Source organism: Echiichthys vipera (assembly GCF_963691815.1).
Source record: "Echiichthys vipera genome assembly, chromosome: 3".
Classification (NCBI taxonomy): Eukaryota; Metazoa; Chordata; class Actinopteri; order Perciformes; family Trachinidae; genus Echiichthys; species Echiichthys vipera.
Window position 1 is genome coordinate 16,836,453 of NC_139828.1, and position 25,218 is coordinate 16,861,670.

Sequence of the window (25,218 nt, forward strand, 5' to 3'; positions counted from 1 at the left end):
TACAAAGACCTGTAAAAGGAACCGTGTCCCTGAGCGGTTCATGTACTAGAGCAAGTTTTATATCTAGGAAAGTTTACGTTAGGGCAGTCGATGTAATGCCAGCAAAACACACCCAGTGTACGGTATGTGAAAGGAGTTGGTAATGTGTCACAGGAATCTGCTAGTGCTTTATCAGCACAGAGATATGAATGCCCAGGCAACTAGAAATACAACAGCTGGGAAGACCTTGGATCAAAGCCAGAGTAGGGTATCAAACAGTTGCAACAACACTTCCATGGTTAGAAGGATGCCTCCTTCAGGGATTGTGTATGATAAACTGATGTGTATTAATATTGTAATATTTTGTGGATATAAAGGAGACTTAACTGCCCCACCAAAAGCTGCCTAGAAACTGGCTCTTACTCCCATTTAGGCCAGAGTGAGAGTGTTTACAGACTTTTCTGTTGTAGTCTAGTCATTATAGTGAGAACAATTAACATATCCACTAACTTGATAATTTAAAAATACCATACACATATATTGTAGTGTGAGTTTTTCAATCGATGCCTTGTTTTGAAATCTTTCCATTTAGGCAGGAATCAGCTTTATGTCAAATCAATTGCCTGGACTTCTTGCTCAATCCCAGGCACTGGAGAGTGACATGCCAGTGTTATTACACAGCAGCTGACAAGCCGAGGGCCAGTATGGCAAAGTTCACTTGGCCAGCGTCACGCCTCAGGAACCAATTCTACACTTTATTTAACCGGCACAGTCAATGAGCTTGCACCCTGCTAAGTGAAATTGAGCAGATAGGGTGGCTTTGTAGCTTCGGGCTGATGTTATCAGCTGCCACCCAGCTGAATGAGTCACCCCAGATCCTGAATTATACTGACTCATGGTAACAATTATGTGTAACCGAGCAGAAATGAACACGCTCTGCTTACGGGAATGCTCATATCAGTGTGACATATTTTCACTCATCTTTCACTGACTTTACATGTTCGCTAGTCTTTGCTGAGGTGCTTTTTGCATAGCTGAAGCTTGAGCTGTGCTCTTATTTACGGAGGTTTTTGAAGTTGAGTAATAAATACCCCCAAATAAACATTTCTTCTCTGTCCTATGTGCTGTAGCCTGCCTTCGGAGAGTGGGCAAGGTTGTGTGGTCAGTAGTGGTTAGCTGCACAGCTGGGACTTTGCCTGACTTGAGTATAGCTACAGGCTTGGTCACATGCAGAGGGTCACGTCCCTGTTCTCCGTTCAGTCTCTCCCACGGCATGTCCTAATCATTACATTATTATGAGAAGAACTCCTCAAAGGGCCTTGTCACATCTCAGCCCTCTGCCCATTTTATTCTGTCTCCCACTGCATGAGTCTTCGGCCAAAACATTCGCTTGTGTGGTATAAACATGGAGAGAGTTTTGTATGCATGACATGAAGCTATGTATGTATGTATGTTTGTATGTGTGTATATATATATATAACCCATTTCATTACGGCGGAGCCCATTGGATGGTGAAGCGTAACGGACGTTAAAGGGCGTCATGTTTACGTTCTAAGCTAGGCACTGAGCTGGCAGTCCCTTTGGAAGATAAATCATGTTTGGAAATCAAATATTTTCATGCATCAGATGTTTAAATAATCATTTTACAATTGCATTTTAGCCCCCTCAGTAGGATTCGAATCATGAGGTGCATAAAGATTCTCACCCTTAGTGTGGAGGGATAAAGACTGCTCAACTCTGTGTGTACGTAGCAACATCAAAGAGGGAACCAAAGAGTTGGTTGGAGGAAAAAAAAAACTTCAGAAACACTGCAGTTCAAAACCCGGTGTCTACAACAGGTTTGGTCTTTCATAACATGCCGCCTTCCCCTGTGTTTTGACTCTACAGACTTTTTTAAAAGTTATTTTAAAGGGAAGAAGGCTTGTCTTAAGTGACTCGAGGATTGAATGTGGTTTACAATCAAAATCCTGCTTGTGACTAACTCTATTCTTCATCTTGTGTGTTGTGTTTTGATTGTTAACCTGCCAGAGCACAGCGATTTTTATGGACTTCTTCTGTTTTTATAAGTTCCTGTTTCACAGCAAAAGTTGGACCATCATCAAACCTTAATGTCATTGTTGTTAAATGACGTTTTAGAAAAGTTTTTAAATGACAGGTTTCTGTTCTGAAAACCTTTTGTCATTTCTAATCAAATCATTTAATATCTTAAACCTCTGATACTGCAGCAAATAGTTCTGGATGTTTGACTTGACAGGCTCTTTAAGTGTGATTAAGAGTTGTGACGCGAACAAAGCTTCTCTATTGACAGAAGTTCTGGCTGCCAAATCCCTTGTCAAGCACACATCATGAGACTAGGAACGCTCTCTCACATTTGACAGTATAGTGTGAATTTAAATTTACTTCAGGCAACTTGCCCAACATTAGACACGTTTTTTGGCATCTATATTTACAGGGTGGTTGCTCAATGTGTTTTGTACTGTAGTACATTGTTTATTGGTGCTTTCATCTGAAATATCTCAGTGTACAATGACTACATTTATGATGTGAACAACATCTTTACTATAAAGGGTTTTCTGTCTGCTGTAGGAATGCAAGATTTCTTTAACTGCAAAGACATCTGTCCAGCCTGTATTAAAAAAAGAAAGGAAACTCCATATACTGTAGTGCACAGAAATACAGTGCCTATACAAGTTATGATACCCTTTTGAAATGGTCACTTTTTTCGTTTTACAGCCTGAAATGATAATACATAAAAATATATTTTTCCAGCTTGATTTAAACATTTTGCCATACAACATTCAAGTGATCTGAAAATTAATAAAATTGAAAAACTAAAATAGCAGGGTTGGAAAAGTGATGAGTACCCAGATTTAATATTTTGTGGAGGCACCTTTTGCTTTAATTACAGCCATCAGTCTGTTTGGTATGTCTCTACCAGCTTTGTGCACTTAGATTGGGAAATATTTCCCCCTTCTTCCTGCAGAACTGTTTGAGTTCAGTCAAATTCTGAGGTAAGCGGCGATGGACTGCACTCTTCAAGTCCATCCACAGATGTTCTGTAGGATTTGGGTCAGGGCTCTGATAGGCCACTCTGGGACATTCACCTTCCTGTCCTTTAGCCACTGTGTTGTTTTTATGGCGGTGTGTTTTGGGTCGTTGTCCTGTTGGAAGATGAACCACCTGCCCCATTTTCATGTGCCTGACAGGGGGCCACAGGTTTTCCTCAAGAATTTGGGTGGACTTGGCAGCATCAGTTTTCCCTTCAATCCTGACCAATTACCCAGTCCCTGCTGAAGAGAAACACGCCCACAACATAATGCTGCCACCACCATGCCTTACTGTAGGTATGGTGTGTTTTGGGTGGTGTTCTCAGTTGGGTTTCTGCTAAACATGGTGCTTGGAGTTCAACCCAAAAAGTAAATTTTTGGTCTCATCTGACCATATAACCCTTTTCCACATGGCATCAAAATCTTCAATAGGTTTTTTTTTTTTTCTTTAGACTCAGTGTGACATTTTTTCAGAGGAGGCTTCTTTCTTGCCACCCTGCCAAACATGTAGAACTTGTGAAGTTGTTGTCACATGCACAGATCGACCAAAGGTCACCATGGGCCTCATAGTAACTTCCCTGATCAATCTTTTCCTGGCTCGGTCATCCACTTTGGAGGGACGGCCCAATCTAGGCAAGGTCCGGAAAATACTCTGAACGGTACTCAGAGGGATAGTTAAAGCCTTTGAAATCTTTTTATATCACTTTTCACTTGAATGTTGTATGGCAAAATGTGTAAATCACGCTGGAAAAACATATCTTTTTTTATGTATTATCATTTCAGGCTGCAAAACAAAAAGTGACTATTTCAAAAGAGTATCATAACATTCTATGGGCACTGTAAGTAAGTATTGTAGACATTGTGATATTGTAATAATCTAAATCATTATATAATCGATAATTTTGAATGGAACCTGTAAATGTTTCAGTCAAATATGCCACTCATTAATATATACGTTTTACAGCTGTGAATAACTTTATTTTAACATACATTTGATTTTACTGGCCTTTATTTGTTTAAATTTATTGATAGGCAGGAAGGGAGTATCATACTGCTTATTACCCACCTGTAACTTATCTGGCATCGTTTTTTGTGACATTTGCAACCTGATACAATTCAGCTCTTTTACAGTTATTTACACACTGTATCTAGTAAGGTTAATAGATGCACATGACCTATTTCACCTGGATGGGTGGGATCAGAAAAGACCTCAAACACATCCAAACATCTCGTGGATTTGGAGTCATGTGTCTGACAAGCTGTAGCCTGAGCTGGAGAGAGGGCTTCTCTCAACAGTAAATTCTCATATTCTACAGAAACTCACCTTAATGTCAAGTGCAGGCACGTGCACATCAGTCAAATCACTAAAGTAATTCACCTTTAAATTAATGCCTGAGGTCTGCACATCAGTTCCCATCACGTTTTCTAGCAAATCTTACTTGGAGCTATAGGTCAGCGAGAATGTTTATCAATTTGCATACCAACCCAGCAACATTCTGCCTTTTACCTTATCACACAGGGGCTCATTTGACTGAAGTCACTTATATGTTTGCTTCCAGCAACATTGCAAGTTCCGACAGCTCAACTAGGCCATATTTGTCACAATCACAGCGTCCCAAAATGTGAGCTGTGCTGTGTAAAGGGGCCGTTAACACGATTACATTAAAAGATCTGATTTATGCGCAATGAGTGCTGCGATTGACCATTACTATGACTTATTTTTATTTTCAATTGATCTGCAGATTATTTTATCGAAGGCTGTCATAAAAAAGTGAAAAATTATCATTATATTGCCAAAGCTTAAGGTAAAATTGCACAAATATCTTATTTGGTCCAACCAACAGTCCAAAAACTCTTTCAGCTCATTATCTGATTAGACTCAAGCTCAGCTGTATGAAATATGACTGGACCATGCACGTTTGGATTTATCGGGTCAAATCAGTATTTGTGTTGTCAAAGACGTATTTAAGTTGGGTTTTTCAGTCATTCTGATACACTTTTTAAAGAAAATCAGTGCAGGAACAGTTGAAACTCATACTTGACATGGATGACTACAACTCAAAGAATCTTTTTACACTAAGTCTTAAATTCAGTCTACGCTTTTTAATTAAGTGATGTGTGTTGAGGTGTCTCTCAAATTATTATAAATGTACTAAAGTGTAGACACTAACGAAGGACTGCAGCTGTTGTGATGCTGATGTTTTGCTTTTGCTGCGTTCCTGTTGTAGACAGTGCGTTTGTCGTGTAATCGCTTATGATGAAGTGATGCCCACATACACAAGGCCAAACATACACGTGGTGGACCTTTTTAAAAACACACGTCTCTGCTTCAATCCTGCTGCAGGGTCTGAGGTTGGTGAAGGGCGTTCAGATGCACACCATCCTACTTTCCTTAGCTCTTCCCGTCTCCACTTCAATTATTTTGAATTGCTGCTTTTATCTCGGCTTGTCTTCAGATATCTCTGCTTGTCTCCTCTATCCCTGATGAACTCTTCATGCGTGCACGCAAAAATCTCGCCCTGTCCCAGTCAAATCAGGTATTTTGGCTTGTTCAGAGAGCCGGGCTCACAGCTGCTGTGTTGAAGTATGTTGTTTGTAAGCTCTTTAAACTTTCACCAGTGCATGAGGAAACTCGAAGGTCCTGAGCTGCTGTTTGCGGGGTGTGGTGCAGATAAATCTCTCATAGGCTCAGATATGGAAACTTGGCTCTAAATCACTCTTGACAGTCACCAATACAGGAGTGGATGGTTAACCCCGCTTTTCTTCTTTCGTAAATGAATTCCTTTATCCCGCCTGCTTTTGTTTTTCACCCCTCCAGGGTCTCCTATATAATGAAACTGTCCACTTTACGATTTTGTGGACCACCCCTGCTCTTATTGTAGGACAAGCCTTCTTTAAAAAGTCTTACAGTTAGTGTGCAGACATAAAGGTTAGTGACATGAACTTGAACCTAACAGTGCAAAGAATGTGCTTGTCCGAAAGATGTTTCGGTTTAATGAGCTTCAAGTTAAATTTAATTTGCCTATCAAAGCATTAAATGCAGATTGGTTTAGCGCAAATGTCACAGGTGGAAACATTTTTATGGCCAAAATGCATGTGATCATAAATGCTGAAAATGTATACAGTCATGTTGGATGGTTTATTTACAGCATATACTGTAAATAGTACTGTATATAGTACCTTTCTAGATCCAATATCACAAAGTGCTTCACAATAAAAGACCAAAGACATAACACCAAGACATAAAATAGAGACTTTATACGACAATACATAAAATGTTATGAAAATTAAAAAATAATTTTCATAACAATAAAATCAAACTGAAAAAGGCCCAATGTTCTGACTTCTGTTGTGCTCACTGCTGTGGCTGCATTTGAATTACAATGAAGATTAAGTTTTAAGTTTAAGCTCTGAGTGAAGATGATGTATAAGTTGAGATAAAAGTTCGGAAAAATGGTCTAATATAATAAGAAAATTTTCACTCAAAATAAATCTGTATTTTTGCAGTCAAGCTTACCTGACTGTTTTTAAATTCAGACATCCACAACTGAGATTTGTTGCCAGGTTATATAATTACCATGCTGTGCTAGCAATTACCTGGATTCTCATAAATATTTGATGTGGGTTGAAATTTTATCTCCCAGGCAGCAGAAAAAACGCTCCTGTTTTGAGTTCACTTTCTATTTTACAAATCAGTCTGGCCTAAGTAGTTATGGAGTGAGCCTGTGAATGTTCTCATTTGTTCAGGTCATCGTTATCCCCAAAGCAATTTCAGTCAATAGCAACTGGACTGGTTATTTGTCTAGGAAGACGTTTCACCTCTTATCCAAGAGGCTTCATCAGTTCATGTACGCATCTGACCAGGCTGGGACTGGTCCGAGCCTGACTGAAATTGCTTTGGGGAAAGTTATGGAGTAGTAGTCCGTCAATAGCTGAAAGGAACTTCCTGTCCAGCTCATCCCTGATTGTTTACTGGAGATGAACAACAGTTTCACACAATATATCGGGATTGAAAATGTGTTATAGAGTCAAGAAATATAAGTTTTCAATCCGAAACAATCAACCATGTATTAAACTTAAAGCATCATGTTATAAGACTTTAGGCTACATGTGCAAGTAATTGAAACTGACCATGAGAACACTTTGTATTTGCATTTTGGGTTTCTAGATTAGGGATAAAGTTCCTTATATATATATTACCTGGCTGTTTTGCCACTATTCATTTTCAGTTTTACTTCTGTAAAACACACATTTGTATTGTAGTAAACAAACATTTTGTATTATTTCTTATGTCTTAAACATTTTTATTTTGTTTTACTTGAATCTAATAATCCTCTAAATTATTAGATGCTTTGTACAGATGTTAATGCCACATCATACAGCAGGCCTGTTAAAGAAACGAAATGTTGGCTTTTCATTGAAATGTTTAAGTCAAGGTTCATATTTTACTTTTTTATTTATATTATTTCAAATGAGATTGAATAAGAAGGGGTTAGAAACATTGATACAGGATGGATGTAAAAGTGATTGGCTGTAATGTAGCTTGTCTAGGTTTTAGCCCATAATTGGCCTCGTGTTGCTTCATCGTGATTTCTGCAAAGAGTTGGGCAATCTGGATCGTGTCATCATTTCCTCTGACCTCTCTGTGGTTCAGGATCGTACTTTACGCTCATTCACAACTTTTTTCCCTCTCAAATCACCTCTCTCTCTCTTTCTCTCTCTCTCTCTTTCTCTCTCTCTCTCTCTCTCTCTCTCCCTCTCTCTCTCTCTCTCTCTCTCTCTCTCTCTCTTTCTCTCTCTCTCGCTCTTTCTCTCTCTCTCTCTCTCTCTCTCTCTCTCTTTCTCTCTCTCTCTTGCTCTTTCTCTCTCTCTCTCTCTCTCTCTCTCTCTCTCTCTCTTCTCTCTCTCTCTCTCTCCCAGCCTACATGTTTCCCCTTCCTTTACTCATATTTCTCCTGTCTGTGTTTCCTCCCCCATTAAAATACAGGAACCCGTCCACTGCTTTCTACCAGGCTTTCCGGTCTAGCAGATTACGAGGGTCAAAGCCTGTCAACGATAGGTATGAGCTCGGGTGTGTTCACTTGTGTGTGCGTGTGTGGCGCCTGGACTGGCTGACTAAACCGGACCCTGCACCCCTTCAACCCTTCGCACCTTGCAAGGAAATGTCCATTTTGACTTGTTGAGTTGATATTTCTAAAAAAATAACTTGTCAACTGTGTGAGACAATGTCATTAATTTCCAGAGGAGTTGTATTTGACATTATCATTCGACTTGCTCTTTTAAACAACGATTTCATTGAGGTTCCCACCTGACCGCAGCTGCATTGAAGTCTTTAGACCCACAATATGCAGTTTTTACACTCACTTTGCATTTTTTATTTCAATACAGTACAATCATAGTTTTTAAGATTAGGATTTCCCCTGGTGGTGGACAGGCCTGGGTTATTTCCTTAGATTTGGTGTAAGTGGAGAGATTTAATACCATTTATTTAAATAAAAACAGCAAGTAAGAAGCTATATTTCAATATGACATCGCTCCTGTAACAACAAGGACAAAGTGCAACAGGAAAAAACGCAATGTGCTGAAAAATGATCACATGAAGATTGTAAGTATAGCCAAAAGCCTTTTGCTATCAGTCGTGTCATTGTTGCATTAAAAAAACAAATGACGCATTATTTCTCTCTAACTCAGCTCTCCCCAGATGCCTTGTCAAGCTGGACATTTCAGCAGCTGCGAGTGTGTAATGCATGGTGAAAGCATGGCACTGTAGGAAGCATCCGGGTGTATTTTGTGACACTTTCTGTGACGCGCTGAGCATCTACATTCTGCCGGTCACAAGGATCCGGGGCTCGGGTTTATTCTTGCCCCTATGACATGTGGGGCACAATGCCAGGGGGTTTCAGCACTGCAAATAGCATCACAGTGAGAGAACATGACAGAGGCGGTGTTATAATAAGTCATATTCTCTATAGTCTGTTTTTTGTTCTCATATGAGAAGTTGATGATTACTGTCTTGGATTCATCTAGTTGGACATAAAAAACTATTAGTGACAAAAATGCTTAGTTAATTACTAGATAGGACCATTAGCTTGATAAATTACTACAATTGCATTAATTATCTTTCTGTTAAAGTGCCAAAGTCTGCAATAATTGTTGGCTGCAGCCTCAGGGAATATGACTGAAAGTTCCACTATAATTCAAAGGTGTTATCCAGACAGGGACTGACATGCACTGCTATGCAAAGAAAATGCTACTGCAAAATTATATTTGATTTAATAGCCAACATTAAACAGGGTGTGTTTGTGTTGCTGCAGGTTTCTCAGAAATCTTGAGCTGATGTGCCTACTATGAAAAGGGAATCACTTTATTTCATGGGATGGGTTGTAAACTGTTGACATTGCACAAAAGAGGATTTGTACTTTGTAAGTTAATTGGCATAACATTTCCCCAATACTTATTTCCCACATACAAATGCGTGATATGCAGATATACCAACTGTCATTCTGAGTTTTGAATAACTGAAATAGTTCATCTCTCCGTTTCCTTTTTAAAGTCCTTGTCGACTTGACATTCTTTTGCTATCGACAGGTGCTTGTGGACTAAAGGAACGTTTCTTAAGATGCGTTATCAATGGATTGCTAATTATTTTAAAACATGAGAGTACCTGTTTAGTGACGTCGGTACTGTAGAAAAAAATGATTCCAGTTGGCTTTGACATGGGAATAAATATATGTGGTTTATGAGTGGTTTGCATTAGTCACAAAAATGTTTTGTTCCCATGTGCTGTCTCATGGAGGCTGTTTGAGATCTTGACTCTCTGCCATGTATATTCTATTGGCTACCAACAAACAGTGACAAACAAACTTTGGAGTTATGGTGGCAGCATATTGATGTCGAACATGTGGTTGGCTTGTCAAGTCATGATATTATACAATAATGTCTGATCAAAGAGCTCCTACAATTCTCCCTTTGGAGAGGTTCTTAGGGGTATTCACAGGAAAATTAGAGTCATTTCAATGTTGAATTTTACCTAATAAGCCAAATTTGTGCACAATGAGGTGTGTGTGCTGTGTGTTCTAGCCAGAAGATTCACTCGGCTAGATTTTTTCATGTGTAATAAACAAATTAATTTTCAGCCCGTGGCTGATCCTGGGACAAAACTGTTCTCTCATCTAAATTAATTCTTTTTATCAAATCTCATATTTGGCAGTGCTTGAATTAAAAGCGTGGATCTAAGGGAACTGATGCTAATGTATGTTAAATTTGTTACAGTGCCATTGTGGTTTATATTGAGACAAACGGTACAGTTTGTTTCAAATTGTCATTTCGTATTTGTCCTTGTTCAGCAGGTATTATTTGACTTAATTGACTGCATGATAAAAGGCGTGTGAATATCCTAGTTTATCTAAGCTCCCATGATTTGTCACAGCTGTTGGCAACTAAATAAAGAGGATTAGTGTTATAAAAGAGATGTAACTGATATGAGTCTATAGAGTTGTGTGTGTGTGTCTTGCACTACAGTAAGCATGTGATCTGTTTGACCATATACTTCTTCAAAGCGAGCCGGCTCCGATGAGTTGTTATCGTAAAACAACAGTAGCAGTTGAGCAAGTGTGTGGCGTCGTGGCTGGCAAAAGATTCAACACTTCTGTTTGTTTTTTCCCCATCCAGAATCATGTTTGCCTGTGGGCTCTGTGTGATTAACAGTGCAGCTTTGTTCAAAACTTTTAAACACAGAAAAACCTGGCGAAGTCTTCTCATTCCACCTCCCTTTGTCCTGAGCTGCAAGGTTGGACTTGTTAGAAGGGAAGAGGGATTGCACAAAGAACAGTTTGAGGGCATAAAGGAGCATTCCTGGAAACGATTGCTTTGTGACAACTGTAAAACCTCAAATGGGCAGCGTGCCCTCACATCACTTTGCACAACCAGCTGTGAGGTTTTGCACGTTTCTATTGTCTTGTTGTCATCAAAACACACTGACACACAACTCCACATCTCCTGCAGCCAGGGCTTTAATATTACCTTTTGTCAAGCTGTGACATGTGAAATTAAAGTTTGTGATTGTGTAGAAATGAGTATTAGTAATGTTTAAATAAAACAACAGTAAGTAATCAGCAGTAAGTTTACATACATACAGGGAGAATACTAAAAACAACACAGAAAGCTGCAATGTTTAATTGATTAATCAATTAGTCAATAGATGGTCAACTATCTTCATTCAGAAAACATGCCAAAACTCAAGGTTCCAGCTTCTCAAATGTGACTATCTTCTGGTTTCCTGTCTTTTATGATGGTAAACTGTATCTTTTAGCTTTAAGACTGTTGGTCAGACAAAATAATATATTTGAAGATGTCAGCTTGGGCTTTGGGAAACTCACTATTTTTTAGATCAAACAATTGAGATTAACGTTGCATCCCGGGCTCGTATAATTTGTGGTCAAATTTAACATTATTTAGTTAACATTGTTTTGTCCTACCCGTTCCCAATCTTAAATTTCCCATACAGTGTTTTTCCCCCAAGTTTAAAGGCTTCTAGACAGCCATGGGTTTTCAAAATGATTTCTGATGTCATTTCACAATCTCAGAAAATCTTATTGATCCTTATTGGATCCCATACAGCTCTGCTTACATCTCCTCTTGTTAACAGCTCAAGTGAGAGATTAATTTATTAGCCTAACCAAATTATAAATTTCACTCTGCCTTTGTAAACATTCCAGAAAAGCAATTTGTTGGTCTGCTGAAGGGAATTATTGTCAGGCTGTGATTGGTACCAACCGAAGCAGCAGCAGTCCTTTCACTGCTCTCAGTCCGCAATGATCAACTTTATGATTAGAGACAGTAAAGAAAAGACAGATTTATATTCCGACTGAGCACACTTGATCAGTGGCCCCACACTCAGCCACAGAGTTATTTGATCCAAACCAGGTATGCGGCCACTGTTTTATGACACAAAAACAAACATTGTATTATTGGGACAAGGAGGAAGGAAGGTGAATGTGGGAAAGCTTTAGTTTCACTCTTGATGTGTAAAGAAAGAACTGCACTGGTCAACTTCATTTAGAAATGATCACTTGTCTATTCCAAAAAATATTTTCACCAAATAAACATTCTTCTTGTCATAGACTCAGTTGGAATCACCTTCCCTCCATACAATTGAAAAACAAACACACCCAAAAACATGCTTTGTATTTGGCCGCGGGGCATAACCTCATTGAACCTAGCCCAATTAAATTTCAGGCCCTTTCTTAAAAGTGCACATAAGTAAACAGTGCTTACAAAAAGCAAGTGCATCATTTTGAACGGATAACTCAGCGGTTGCACAGCAGCCCTCCCCGTCCAGCAATATCACTAACTGCTGAGCCTTGATGGACGCGACGTGACATGACGTTGTGCAGAGCTCTCATCTCAGACTTGAGGAGACTTCTTTTTAGATATGTGGAGGAATTGATGGATGGCGATCATAACCATCACAGATGTTTACCGCTAACAGACCTCATGTCTCAAAGACGGCACTGTATGAAGGCAACTTTTTCATCCCGTCGACTTCATCTTTGGAAACTTTTGCTGATATTTGACCTTTACTTAACCAGGATGGAGGTTTGCTGAGCAGTGATCACACATGCCTCTTTTTCAACGTCGGCATGCTCACACTGGGAGTCATTCACACCTGGAAGATACCAAATATAACCATAGGCGCCGTCTACTATCCACCGTTAAACATAGCCTCTGGACCAGCATATGGTCAAACGCCGCACTAATAAGCACCTGAATAGATGATGAAGAATGAGAGTGAGTTTCGTATTTCCACCTCTAACTCAATTACATTTTTAAATCGCTACCTACTAGCTATAAACCAAATTTCTGAACTTAAAGATGACTTTTAAGCTATGGCTCCGCTGTGTAGTGTCATGATTGAAGCTCAAGCTTTGCAAAAGCCAGACAGAGTGAAAGACAGCGTCTGATACATGCATCAGGCCCAGTGTTTTTACAGCATAGTGCCTAATGACATGAGTCTGACCCAAACCCCGCACTTCAGAGAGGAAGCCCAAATGAGGCTAAGTCCTTGATCCTGTGATAAATGCTCCGCCGAATACAGAGGCTCGTTAATGGTTAGGTGCAAGGATTTTCCCATTAAAGCCTCAGGAGCAACATTACTTTTAACACATTCCAGTGAGGTCTTAATTCAAATTGAGCCGAACAAGTGGCACAGGCTCAAATCATTAATGGAGGCAAAGGAAAAGGTAGTGAAATATGATCTCTAGGCACATGTTGCGTTCTGAAGATCTGGTTTAAGGCAGTGATCATTTAAGGCTTGGGGACCTCTGCCCTAGATACTCCCACTGTGTTTGCATATGTAGTTTGATGGTCACACATTACACTGTGGCTCTTTTATAATTTCTTCAGGAGCTATAAGGGTGGCTCGGGAACTATTAACAAACATCCATGCTGGCAGTTGTTTTAGCCTCTAGAAAGGCTACAATAACAAGACCTTACATAAGCCGTTTAAATTCACAATGACGATCTGCTGTCTCATGAATTCAGATCTTATCGTTGCCTGGATTAAGCCCCTGAGGGCTTTGATTCGTTCTCATGCTCCCTGTCGTCCGGTTCATCCACCAAGTTGTCTGCTAGAGGTGTCCGCATCGAAAAGGAAGACGGGCTGGTGGGCTTTGGGAGCGTTACCTAAGGACATATGCACAATGAGATATTTGTGCACAAGTCTAGGGATTATGTAACAGGCGATGGTCCGCGTGGGACAGTTCCTTTGGTCTGTTTACAAGGAAGCCTGGTGGCAGCAGACACACCTACTCATGACTCTGATTTAGTGCTGGAAAAATAAAACCTCCATCTCCAGAAAAGGAGTCTCTGAGGTCTGTCTTATTTTGTTTAGTCTCCATTGTGTCAGTCTGAACCACCCTTTTATGTAGACAACACGTCCCAACAATACAGCATCTAAAAAATGTCTAGAGGCACATATTAACATACTTCCAGCATCCTGCAATTGTCACCATTGTTCGAAGCCTTCCAGTGCAATAAGTAGTGACAGAAGTGGTTCGGGTCAAAATTCTTTCTTTTGGGACTACTTCAGTGCAATATGCAAAGTCACTCTGGGTAATTCCAAGTATTTAAAGTGTTCCTCATGTATTGTGTAACTGGTTGCTTTCTTGTAATCATCAGGTGCTCGGTCATTTCCGGTTTGGATCAAGACAAGAATGTTGATGGCAGAACGATCTGTTTTTACCGAATATTCTCTTATTTGAGCTCAAATAAAAACACAAAACCACCGATCCAACAGCATGTTAGCATTCCTTTAACTACAGGGGCTTGACAAAGATGTATTTCTAAAATTGGTTTTGAGCACAGTTTCCAAAAACTAATTTACAAACGTTTTAGCTGAGAAGATTTCCTTCTCGTATTTACACATTCCACTCAAGTCACACAAAAACGTCTGGCTAGCCCATTTTGCACTCTCACATTAGTTCATGAGAGCAGGGTCAGTATACATAAATCCTTGGTCTTTTTATATAAATATAAGAATTTCAGTGGATATACAAGTACAATATGGAGATAATTTGTAAATATACAAAAAGGATAGACTCAATTCTCCTTTTAGCAAAAAGTACAGTAAAAGAAAATAAGAAAAAAACAACACATAAAAACAACTCAACTAGCCTCAGTTAAATAAGTCACCTAAAACAAAAGGATCCTTAATTATGCTGGTAGCAAAGATCTGTATTGTCTCCATTATGCTCTATAATTATCATACTAAATGTACATAAGGTCCATTTGTCTATGTAAATGCAGTCTTTACAATTTAATATAATGTTTTTAGGTTACAAGTGATGCTACAATTTTGCAACTGAGGCCCTTACGGGGTTAATCTCTCTTCTGACATCCATCAATGTTGATCTTGTGGTGTTTTGTTTTTTAAGGTGGAGGCTTCTATGGAAAACCGGATACGGGTGCTGCCAGGATCTAATTTATCTAACTAGATGGGTAAACATGTTGAGCTCTCTCCCCTGTAGAGAATGCCCTCCTGCAAAAATACTGGTCCTTTTGATATCAGAGAGGCAGATCATTATTTGAGTGGTGCAGGGTTGTGCAGTTGTTTGACCTTTTCAGTAAGTCTAATAGAGAAGCCACTTTCACTTCTCTGAACCTTTTTACGAAACATGTTACATTCGCATGTTCATTTATAGCATTTGGTTGACACTACAGAGTGATATTGAAACTTTTACTTTCTACACCACAACTACAGGCCGTCACGGACACAAGGGTCAGAGCTATGATGGCAGTATTCCTTTGACCCTTTAATGGCTTTGTCTCATTTATCTTGTGTTTTAAAAACAACAGCTTGTAAAATTCCTGCCACTACAAAGAATTTGTTGTGAATATCTAGGAGAGACATGACTTTCCCTAAGTTGCTTTTCACTGAAGTTTGTGTCACAAACTGACTGGAGTCTCTGCCGACCTCATCTGGCGTAGCAGCTGAACTGCATCTATCAACACTTATCTGGGCTCTAATGCTCTTCTGAAAGAGAACTACAGTGAGTTGTCAGTGAGGCCGCTCCTCTGTTGTTACAGCACCCACCCTCCAGCTATTGTTTTGAAGTATGTTGCTGGGGGGGTGTTATCACGGAAAGGCTTAGGTCTAATTGATTCAGCTGTCTCCCCCTACAGTGAGTGTTGGTATGCTTTGTGATGGAGACGTGTGCCGGTGCATCTGTGCCTTAATGGAGAACACATTGGATTTCTGTTGCTACAAGACATCATGTGATACACCCAGAGTGATGGACGAGACTACACTTTACTCCCACATGTCTCACCTGTGATATTGAGCCATAAGGCATTCAGTTTACACCTTTCTCAAGAGCAGTTTGCAGTGTGTGAGCAGGTATAGGAGCTCAGTGCTAATGATGGAAAGGCTCCTTTTAGTCTTTATCAAACCAAAAACCGAACTGTTTTGATAACTAGTCCTCAGTGAAGAACTTGACTGTGTTGTCACAGCGTGGGGGTGGCTCTGACACAGATGTCTCAGTTTAGAGACGCTGGCCTTGGGGCAGGAGGTGTCCAGAGTTGGAATGCGCTGCCTTTTGGTCCTGCAGACTTTGTTTGGGGGGGACGAGTGCATGTGTGCACTGCTCCAGTCTGCGGGGAAGGCCCATGTTGAGGTTAACACAGCAGGCGGCCCTTATATAAACCACCACATGTCTTCCTCCTTGAATAAAATGTACAGTTTGCTTTGTTGTCCTTGGACACCGAATGAAAACAAATTCGTTTTTTTTGTCAATAACATTTCTCCTTAAAGCCAGATCTTCCAGTCACTTGACAAGCTAATTTGATCTAACCCCACCTGTGAATCCATTGTTTTTTGTTATTGATAAAAACACAGTCCAGCCGAAGCTCATGGAAATTCTCCTCTTGCGTCCCAGATGTGTAAAGGCCGTTCAAAGGAGGGTTGTCTTCAGACACAACAGAGCAAGTTGCTTGTTGTGGAATGCAACTAATTTACCTGGCTGTCATCACACCAGTGGGGGTGGGGGTATGTCATGCTATATATGCCACCTCCAAACCATTTTAGTTCAGAGTTCAGATGAATTGACATGTTTAGGCCTTATTTGCCTCAAGTGTGTTAATTCATACATTGCCCACGAGACTGTAGAAAATGCAGAACTGTGGAATGTGGCATTAAAAAATGAATGACATGCAAAACACGTGAACTCACCCGTCGGATTCAGCCTGATCCACCACTGTATTCAGTTGCACTGATGTAAGGCAATGTGACCAAAAGATACGTGCAGTATTCTCATTTGCATTTGAGTTCCTATCCCTACTTTACAGTCAATTAAATAAATGAACCACCTCAACCAGCTTTTCAAGCTTCTTTTTCATGTCGTCTACACTTGTTTGACAATTTATCTTTTCTTTAACACTCTTGATATTTGTTAATTACATTAAAAGGCCACTGGACAGTCGACACGTGTAGAAACATGATGGGAAATCTTCCGCTGGTGCATTAGAACAGTTGTGGAGAGCCATCTACAAACATAAATGATTAGATGCCAACTATTAAATAAATCTTCAACTATTTTGATACCCGATTAATCAGTTTAACAAAATTTGTAAGTGTGAACATGTTCTAATTTCTTTCCTCTCATATGACAGTAAACTGAATATCTTTTGAGTTGGGGACAAAAGACGTTTGATGATGTCATCTCGGGCTTTAGGAAACAACTGACCGACATTTTTCAACATTTTCTGACATTTTATTGATCCAAACAACTAATTGCTTAATCAAGAAAATAGTCAGATTCATTGAGGGACAACCAGGTATCTTTGCAAGTACAAAACAGTTTAATTAACTTTAGCATTTGAATTAGGCGCCCTGTGCCTCTGGGTTTGCCGTGTATAAGGGTTGGCAGACAGTAGCAATAATTAATGTAATTTGTTCAAGAGTTTTCCCAGAAGTAAATTGAGTGGAGATAGAAGGGAGAGGCTGAACACCGCCATGAGAGCGAGTTTTAAATGCAGGGACACACCAAGCCTGACGTCAAAGAACAAGTGGTGACTAAGGTCGCCTCTCGTCACCTTTGTCGCTCCCAAACAATTTCACTTGAGAACTCACTGTCTGTGTGATAGGAAATAACTCTATTTTTTGCTTGCTTGTCCTTCAGGATGCACATTTTATTTTTTAGGTTGCTGTGCATTTTTAAACGTACAGTTAAAAACTTTGTGGCAGACTCCCACTGTACATATTCAAGCTGTATTGTACATGGTTGAAATCCAATCTGCACAATGGCCATTTGCCCTCGCTCTGTGGCCCATGTGTTTGAAGTACATTGCCATCATTGTGGCACAACAACATATTTTTGTTTGAGGTCAGGCATCTGCTTGCTGTTTTCAGCACGTGTACCCCCCCGGGACATCTCATGACACGTATGATCGCTCCATCATTCCTTGCATTACTCTGAGACGGGAGGAAATGGGGAAAGTTGCATTAGATACGCAGTGACGTGCAAAACACGTGAATTCACCCGGTGGCTTAATCTTGATCTACCGTGGCGTGCAGTTGCACGTTTCCATTGATCAATGTGACCAATAGATATGTGAAGTATTCTCATTTGCATTTAGGTTTCTATAACTTATATGCAGTTCATGGAAAAAAGAAACCATCTCAATCAGCTGTGCACGTTTCTTTTTGATGTTGTCTACACGTATTTGACAACACAGACTCCTCAACACTTTTGATACAGAATAATTACATTAAAAGGCCACTGAACAGAAACATGATTGGAAAATGTATTTTGGTGCATTAAAACAGTTGTGGAGATGAAGTTTTAAACTACAAATATGGCTAATTTGGTCCCATAATCTTTCTGCCATCTAGAGCTGTAACTGTCAAATTATTAACTATTTTGATACTTTATTGATCAGTTTGAATATATTTTTAAAGAAAAAAATTCTCTGTTTCCAGTTTCCTAAATTTGAAAATGATCTGTTTTTTCCCCCTCTTATCTAGTCAACTGGATATATTTTAGTTGTGCCCATACCAAGACATTTTAGGACGTCATCTTTGACCTTGGGAAACACTAACCAACATTTTTCAGACATGTTATAGACAAAACTATCTTCGCCAGTACATGCAAAACACCGTCTCCCTCTTTAATTAACGTTCAGCCTATGAATGAGGCGCCCTGTGCCTCTGGGTTCGCCGTGCACAATGGTTGGCAGACAGTGGCAGTGAATAATGTGATTTGTTCAAAAGTCTTGCTTGAAGCAAATTAAGTGGAGAGAGGAGGGAGAGGCTGAACTCCGCCCCTTTGTTTTCCCACCATGTGACCGATCGGAGTTTTAAAGACACGCTCCGCACCAATGCAAACAAGGAACACTCGCGTGTTGACACTCACTGGAGAGTTGTACAGCAGAAACACTCTGGAGAAACTTTGGAGAAACAGAAAACATGCGCTGCAAAATGAGCTACAGTCTTCCCTGCTCGCCAGGAACTTCGCCGACAAGTTCAGGGCGGTTGATGTCTTACAGGGCAAGATGCGGCAGGTAATGACTTTTATGGCTTTTAAACGGTCTCTGCCATGTGTTTTACTGCCGAATTGATTAACATTTCCCGTGTCTTTGTTATTCTGCGGGTGTATTGCCCCTTTTTATGGTCTGCGCGCGTGTGTCCCCTTTTAGGATCCGCGTGTTCACGTTTATGTTCCTGTGCGTTATTATACTTCCAGATAAAAACTTTGTGGCATAATCCCACTGTACATTTCTGCAGCCGAGTTGTTTCATGCCATATTGGGCGTTATTGAAAATAAATCTGCACAATGACCGTTGGCTCTCGGGTCTGTGCCCCTCATGTTTTGAAGTAGAACAACTTTGTCATCAGCGACTGCCCACGACGCGTACGTGCGCTCCGTCACTCAGGACGCACAAGGGTGCAGATCCCCCCCCCCCCCCGAAAAGACACTTTACATTTTTCACATTTTGGATTCAAATCTAAAAATAAATCATTATTGTTTGACAAATATATCTCTCACCCCACATTCCATCTTTGCTCTCCTCCACTACAGTGCGAATCAACGGGTATAGACCGTTAAAATTATGAATTACTAATATAGAAGTTAAGTAAACAGTGATATGCGCTGTTGGCTGTTTAGGACAAATAAACAAGAAAGGAAAGCACGGTAAATGATTCCTTGTGCAGTACTTTTTGAATGATAGGGCGAGCTTCTACATAATTGTGATTTATGGTGGCATGGTATGAGTTTCTTTTGTGTGCCCCCCAATCTTGACATTGGATCTGCAGCGCTGAGAACGCACATGCTGGAGAGTCTCCTGGAGCTCCAGGCAAAGTCGATCACTGTATAGTGTTATATTTTCTGTATATATTCTTGAAACAATGTGATTACTGAAGTTTTTCCTTTCTTTCCATGTTCAAGCTTCATGGCATTTACCCACATATATATATATATATATATATTTCTTAATTTTGGATATATTTAAAAATACTAAAACGTGACTTATTATAAATGCACAGCTGGGATTTAGCTTAGTTTGCTGCAACCTTCCGATACTCTTAACGTTTGTGGATTTTAACTCGATCCAGGAAATGTGTATTCTCCATATTTGTCTCCTGTTTATATCTCAACATGTGTTTTCTCACTAAACGTATATCACAAATGAGTATAGTACTCCCTAAGTAATAAGATGCTGTCTGCACATTTTGTTCCCTCGCGTGATTCATGGGCAGAGCACCGTCTAGCGGCATCAAAACGACTCGATTCTTTTTGTTTTTGCATCCACATCCGAGCAGGGCGGTGATTGTGCAAGAGAGAGAGAGAGAGAGAGCGCGCGTTGAGACCGATAAAGATCCTGTGTGTTTCGCCCCTTTCCTTGCGGTAAACCCAGACATTTGGCATCGTTTCTGTTGTTTGAGGATCTTTCGCCCGGCTTAGTAAGTTGATCGTCTTTTTTTTGCCTAACGCGACACATCGTTGTTTCTTTCCGAAGATGAGGGGGAGGGGTGCGGAAAACCAAATGTCGCGCTGCTCCCCCCCAGGTTGGAAACATGTTAACAAAGTGGGATGCAAATAGAAGCGGCGTGGATGCTTCACATTCCGCCAGAACACGATAAAATGTGTTTTTTGGAAGACAATGCGATTTATCTATTGTCAACGCATCGCTGACGGCACCCGGAACACAAGTCCTGCAGGGAAGGAGCCGCGCTCCGTCTGTAATTTGTTGTCAGTGTGGTGGAGCCATGCATGCAGGAGATAAAGGCTGATTCCTCCGCGGCTGGCTGAAATGTCGGTACTCAACAAAATATCCTTGAGCGCTGTTATCTGGGCTCCTGCTGCTGTGTCTGCGGATTTCTTTTTAAAGGAATGTGTTGAGGAAAAGAACTTCTCTTTTTGTTTTGTTTTCCGCATCGTTTAAATGTTTTAAAAATGACCTAGACATGTAGGATAGGCCTCACCCTTTTCTCTGTATGCGATTTGACTGTGATTCATACAAGACACAGTCTTTACTGAATTTTACTGAGTTGCACCTGGTACTGCTGATGGAGTAGGTCATGTGAGGGGCCTGGTGGCTTAAGGGAAATTTACACCATGTCAGGTGTATTTGTGGTGCCACATGTCACAAACGGAACCTTTTTTTTAAAGTTAAGAAACAAAACAATAACAAAACCTTAGCATAATACATATCAGGTGGGATTAGCAGTGTTTTTGTGTCCATCCACCTGTGTATAAGTATATAGAGTCAGGGATGAAGTCAAATACGTATGTTTGTGTGTATTTATGTTCCATTTACTTTAGATATTTGGAGGCATTTTTAAGGCTGTTGTTTGCTTCAGGGGCACAGTGGCGCCTGTTGCTTGAGACATCTTAAGCTCCTTCCTACTCTAATGCTTTTTCGTGTAAATCTCTACCGTCCTAACTTTTGATAACACTGAGCAGTGGCTCTTTGTTGGTTTTAATAGTGTTAATCTGTGACACTGTCAAGTGCATTAAAAATAGTATATTTTTTTGTTTGTTTGATTTTGGTCTCTGTTTTGGTTAAATCTCAAATCTGTTCATCTCATTCTCTGGAAACAGAATTGATTCAAGTACCAGTGAAATCCTCTGAGGTCATCTTTGTCACAGATTTTCTGATGGTGATTGTGAAAGCGCTGATATCCATCTAAAGCACGTGGTAAACATGAGATGGTATCATGTGTTAATTCTCTCGCTCTTTGTCTCCACAGTGCATCCGGGGCCAGCGTCGTCGCCATCGATAACAAGATTGAGCAAGCAATGGTGAGTTTCCTATGGATGTAAAAATGACAACAAATGTGCTCAGTTGACCCACTTGCTCCCGGAGCCTGTACAGTGATTCGTTTCACAATGAGATTTCCAAAGCCGATAATTGACACAACTCACTTTAATGCAATAACCTTTATTCAGTTTAACACTTTCCCAATCCAAAAATGTCATGCAACTTGTGTGTTTGATGATGGAATCTGCTTAATTTGTGTGCTAATTTTAGTTTCTCTTTTATTTCTCTCTCTTCCAGGACTTGGTGAAGAGCCACCTGATGTATGCCGTTCGCGAGGAGGTGGAGGTGTTGAAGGAGCAGATCAAGGAGCTGTACGAGAGGAACTCTGTGCTGGAGCGTGAAAACGCTGTGCTGAAGTCGTTGGCCAACACGGACCAGCTCGGCCAGCTGTCCAGTCAGCTCACCCAGGGTAGCGGCACACCATCGCCGCCGCTTCAACAGCAGCACCCGCTCGTCACAAACAACAACAACAACACCCCCTTGGCTCACCACGAAGGGAGTCAGAGCGTCCCTCATCAGCCTAACATCACCTCGGCGTGATCACTTTTCCCCCACACACGCTCAAACACACACCTCCCATGGACAGGAGTGGAAGATCCTGTTAGTAAAGACAACAACTGCTACCGTCCCCTTAGCTTCATAAAGCAAAAGGCTTGGCTCTGCGTTCAGTATGCTCCATTTGAGGAAAAATCAACAACAGCGACATCTTTGTTTGCCACCAAGAGCCATGCTTTAATGTGTGCACGTTGCTGTCACCGGGCTTCACATTAAGACATTTACCACCCCCACGAAAAGTCTTATTCTGTCCCTGTTGTTGGCTGCAAGAAAGCAAGAAGGGACAGGGGAGCCGGTGCACACCATAAAACTGAATGCTGTTCTTGTGCAGGAGGGCAGGGTCAAAGGGCACAGAGAGCTTGATTTGTTGGGGCAACAAGTGGTGGAAGAGGGCGGTGCAACCCTGTTAGGGGCCAATAAGGTGACAAAGGTCCTGTGACATCCAGCAGGGACTGTCCTCCCAGAATCCCCAACCCCACATCACTCCAGGGCTGGAAGAGGCCAGAGAGCTTAGGGAGAAGTAGGGAGAAGATTCGTCCTCCCTGAGTGGAGGACGACGCCAGCGGTCGCCTCGGCTTGAGCAGAGCGAGTCGAGGGCCCCGGCTTGTTATATGCTGCAACAAAAGCTTGTGCTGTTTTCTCAGAGCCACCATACTTTGACATGAATCATAATACTTTTTTTTTTTTTTTTTTTTTTTTTCATTAGTTCAGTTTTAGTTTTTGCATTTATTTATTTCAGGGCTGCTATTTTCATAATGTAAATGAACAATGTCATGGAGATACTTATTAACAAAAAAGAAAACCTTTCTCTTTGTTCTTTTGGTATTTTAGAATCTGTCAGGTATTACATTTGGTAGTCTCTCTTGCAACAAGTAGATCTCAATAAGTAGGCAATAAGTTCCACAATAGAAGTTTTTATTCTCATGAAATAGTGCTAACACTAAAGCCGAGCTTACATTAGGTGAAATCCGGGTTGAATGTATATTTTGTAAAGTGTAAAGTATTAAGAGCAAGGAGGGTTTGTATAGGAGAACACCTGTTGTTAAGATGTGATGGGATGTTTCGATAAAGAAAACAATGAATTTAGTTTTTCTTTTGTCAAAACAAAACAAAAAAAACAGAAATTAATTTGGGGGTTTGGTCGGGTGGATGAAAAGCTGTGAAAATTGTTAGACCTACTTTATAACCAAAGACGCAAAGCTGTGTAAGTCTTTTTTTTTTTCATTTTTAAATGCACACTCATATTTTTTCCCCCTGCTCTCTCTTTCCCTATATTTTTTGTTGCTGTTTTGCATGTTCTGCATGATCTATAATCAAACCACTTTCTTACCTCATGTTTTTATCCTGCACTCTTTTTTTTTTCTTCTTTTTTTCCCCCAAGTTGTCAGTCTGTGAATGATTGTGAAAGGATTTACGCAAGAAAGGGAACAATGGGCAGAGAGGGTGGAGTAAGTAGTTGAGGGTAAGAATAATAAAAAATAAATTGGCATGGTGTTTGTCGAATGGAGGGAAGGGCCTTGTGCACAAAGCATTAGTCAGAAAAGGAGCCATCTTTTTTTTCTTCATGTAAATGCTGTGTTGAATTTCATATGCAGAGAAAAGGTTTTGTTACATTGCAGATTTTAATGTATTTAATGAGCATTTAGATTTCGATTGTAGTGTACCCACACTTTGCTTACCAAGAAAAATATAACAACAATATCCGCAACAAAAACAATACAATGGAAACTATTAAACATTTCACACTTTAAAGCTGGAACCCAGTCGATTGTTTGTGTGAGCATATTATGGGATGTCCTGTACGCGTCACGTCTTTTGTGCCTCCTGTGCCGTCGTCTGCTGTCGTCAGGCGAGTCGGTTTCTTTTTCTCTGTGGCTTAGAACCAAACCAAAATGCTTGGTAATTGTACAATCAGTCATCTTTCTACAGGATGTACTCTTTGATCCCCCCCCCCCCCCTTTTTTTTTTTTTTTTGCAAACAGGCTTATTTCTTTTTTTTTTCTTTCGTTTGAAGGAGATGCCGTGTACATGCCAAGTGTACTGTGTGAAAGTGATCACTGAGCCTTGGAGAAAATATCTTAACAATGCCCTTGTAATGTGCTGTTCAGACAATTTTAGTTTTCAGTCAAAAATAAATTACTGTTTTATTAAGAGAAGGTGTTCATGTTTTTTTTTCCTTCCCCCACAGCAATACCACTCAAAAAACTACTTTTTATTTCGTAAATATTAATAGAATAACTCCTTTAATCACAGATCATTTAAAAGTATTAAATCAGAATCTATGTTAACGTGTACTCTGTTTACTTAAGTAAGCTGAGTTGTGATTATACAAACATCTCAGTGAGGATATGTTTTGTAGAATAACAAATACTAAAGTAATTGTAAGAATTTATTAGTCCATGACAGACTTTCAGTAGACTTTTGGTGCTAAATAACCTTATTTAGGTGGCACCTTTCAAACAAAGTGCTTTACAATAAAACATGACAAAAGTAGGTAAGACCCAGAGTTTAAGTAGAATCTACAAAACTTTAAATGGTTAAATGCCATCAGTTAAGAAAAGCATACGATAAAAGTGAGTCTTAAGAAGAGGATATCGATACTTGTTATAGTAATCACAGGTGTTTAGAGCTGTCCTTGATTCATGAAATCCTTCATCATAAATTAAAAGCACATTTTTTAGTGGAACATACTATTTCAAGGTCAAAAGCAAAGGTTCGCAGTTTTAGAGTGACAGTCTAGATAATATGGTCTTAATCCATGCACACCTAGCCACCATTTTTGGTGTCTTTTGGTAAATGGACTGCATATATATATATA

The 25,218-nt window shown here is 40.1% G+C and overlaps 1 protein-coding gene across 2 annotated transcripts in view; it reads left to right on the forward strand.

The window, feature by feature from the left end:
* The window catches only part of tsc22d2 (TSC22 domain family 2), a 36,333-nt gene extending 11,849 nt beyond the window's left edge, over window positions 1-24,484 (forward strand). The window contains exons 2-4 of one of the 2 annotated variants that reach the window (XM_083911285.1): window positions 8,014-8,085; window positions 21,775-21,826; window positions 22,083-24,484. In XM_083911285.1, coding sequence (XP_083767411.1) covers window positions 8,014-8,085; window positions 21,775-21,826; window positions 22,083-22,385 — 427 coding nt within the window. In that variant the 3' untranslated portion in view covers window positions 22,386-24,484. The remainder of the gene's footprint in view (window positions 1-8,013; window positions 8,086-21,774; window positions 21,827-22,082) is intronic. The other variant, XM_083911286.1, reaches the window with a different exon arrangement.
* The last annotated feature ends 734 nt before the right edge of the window (window positions 24,485-25,218 follow it).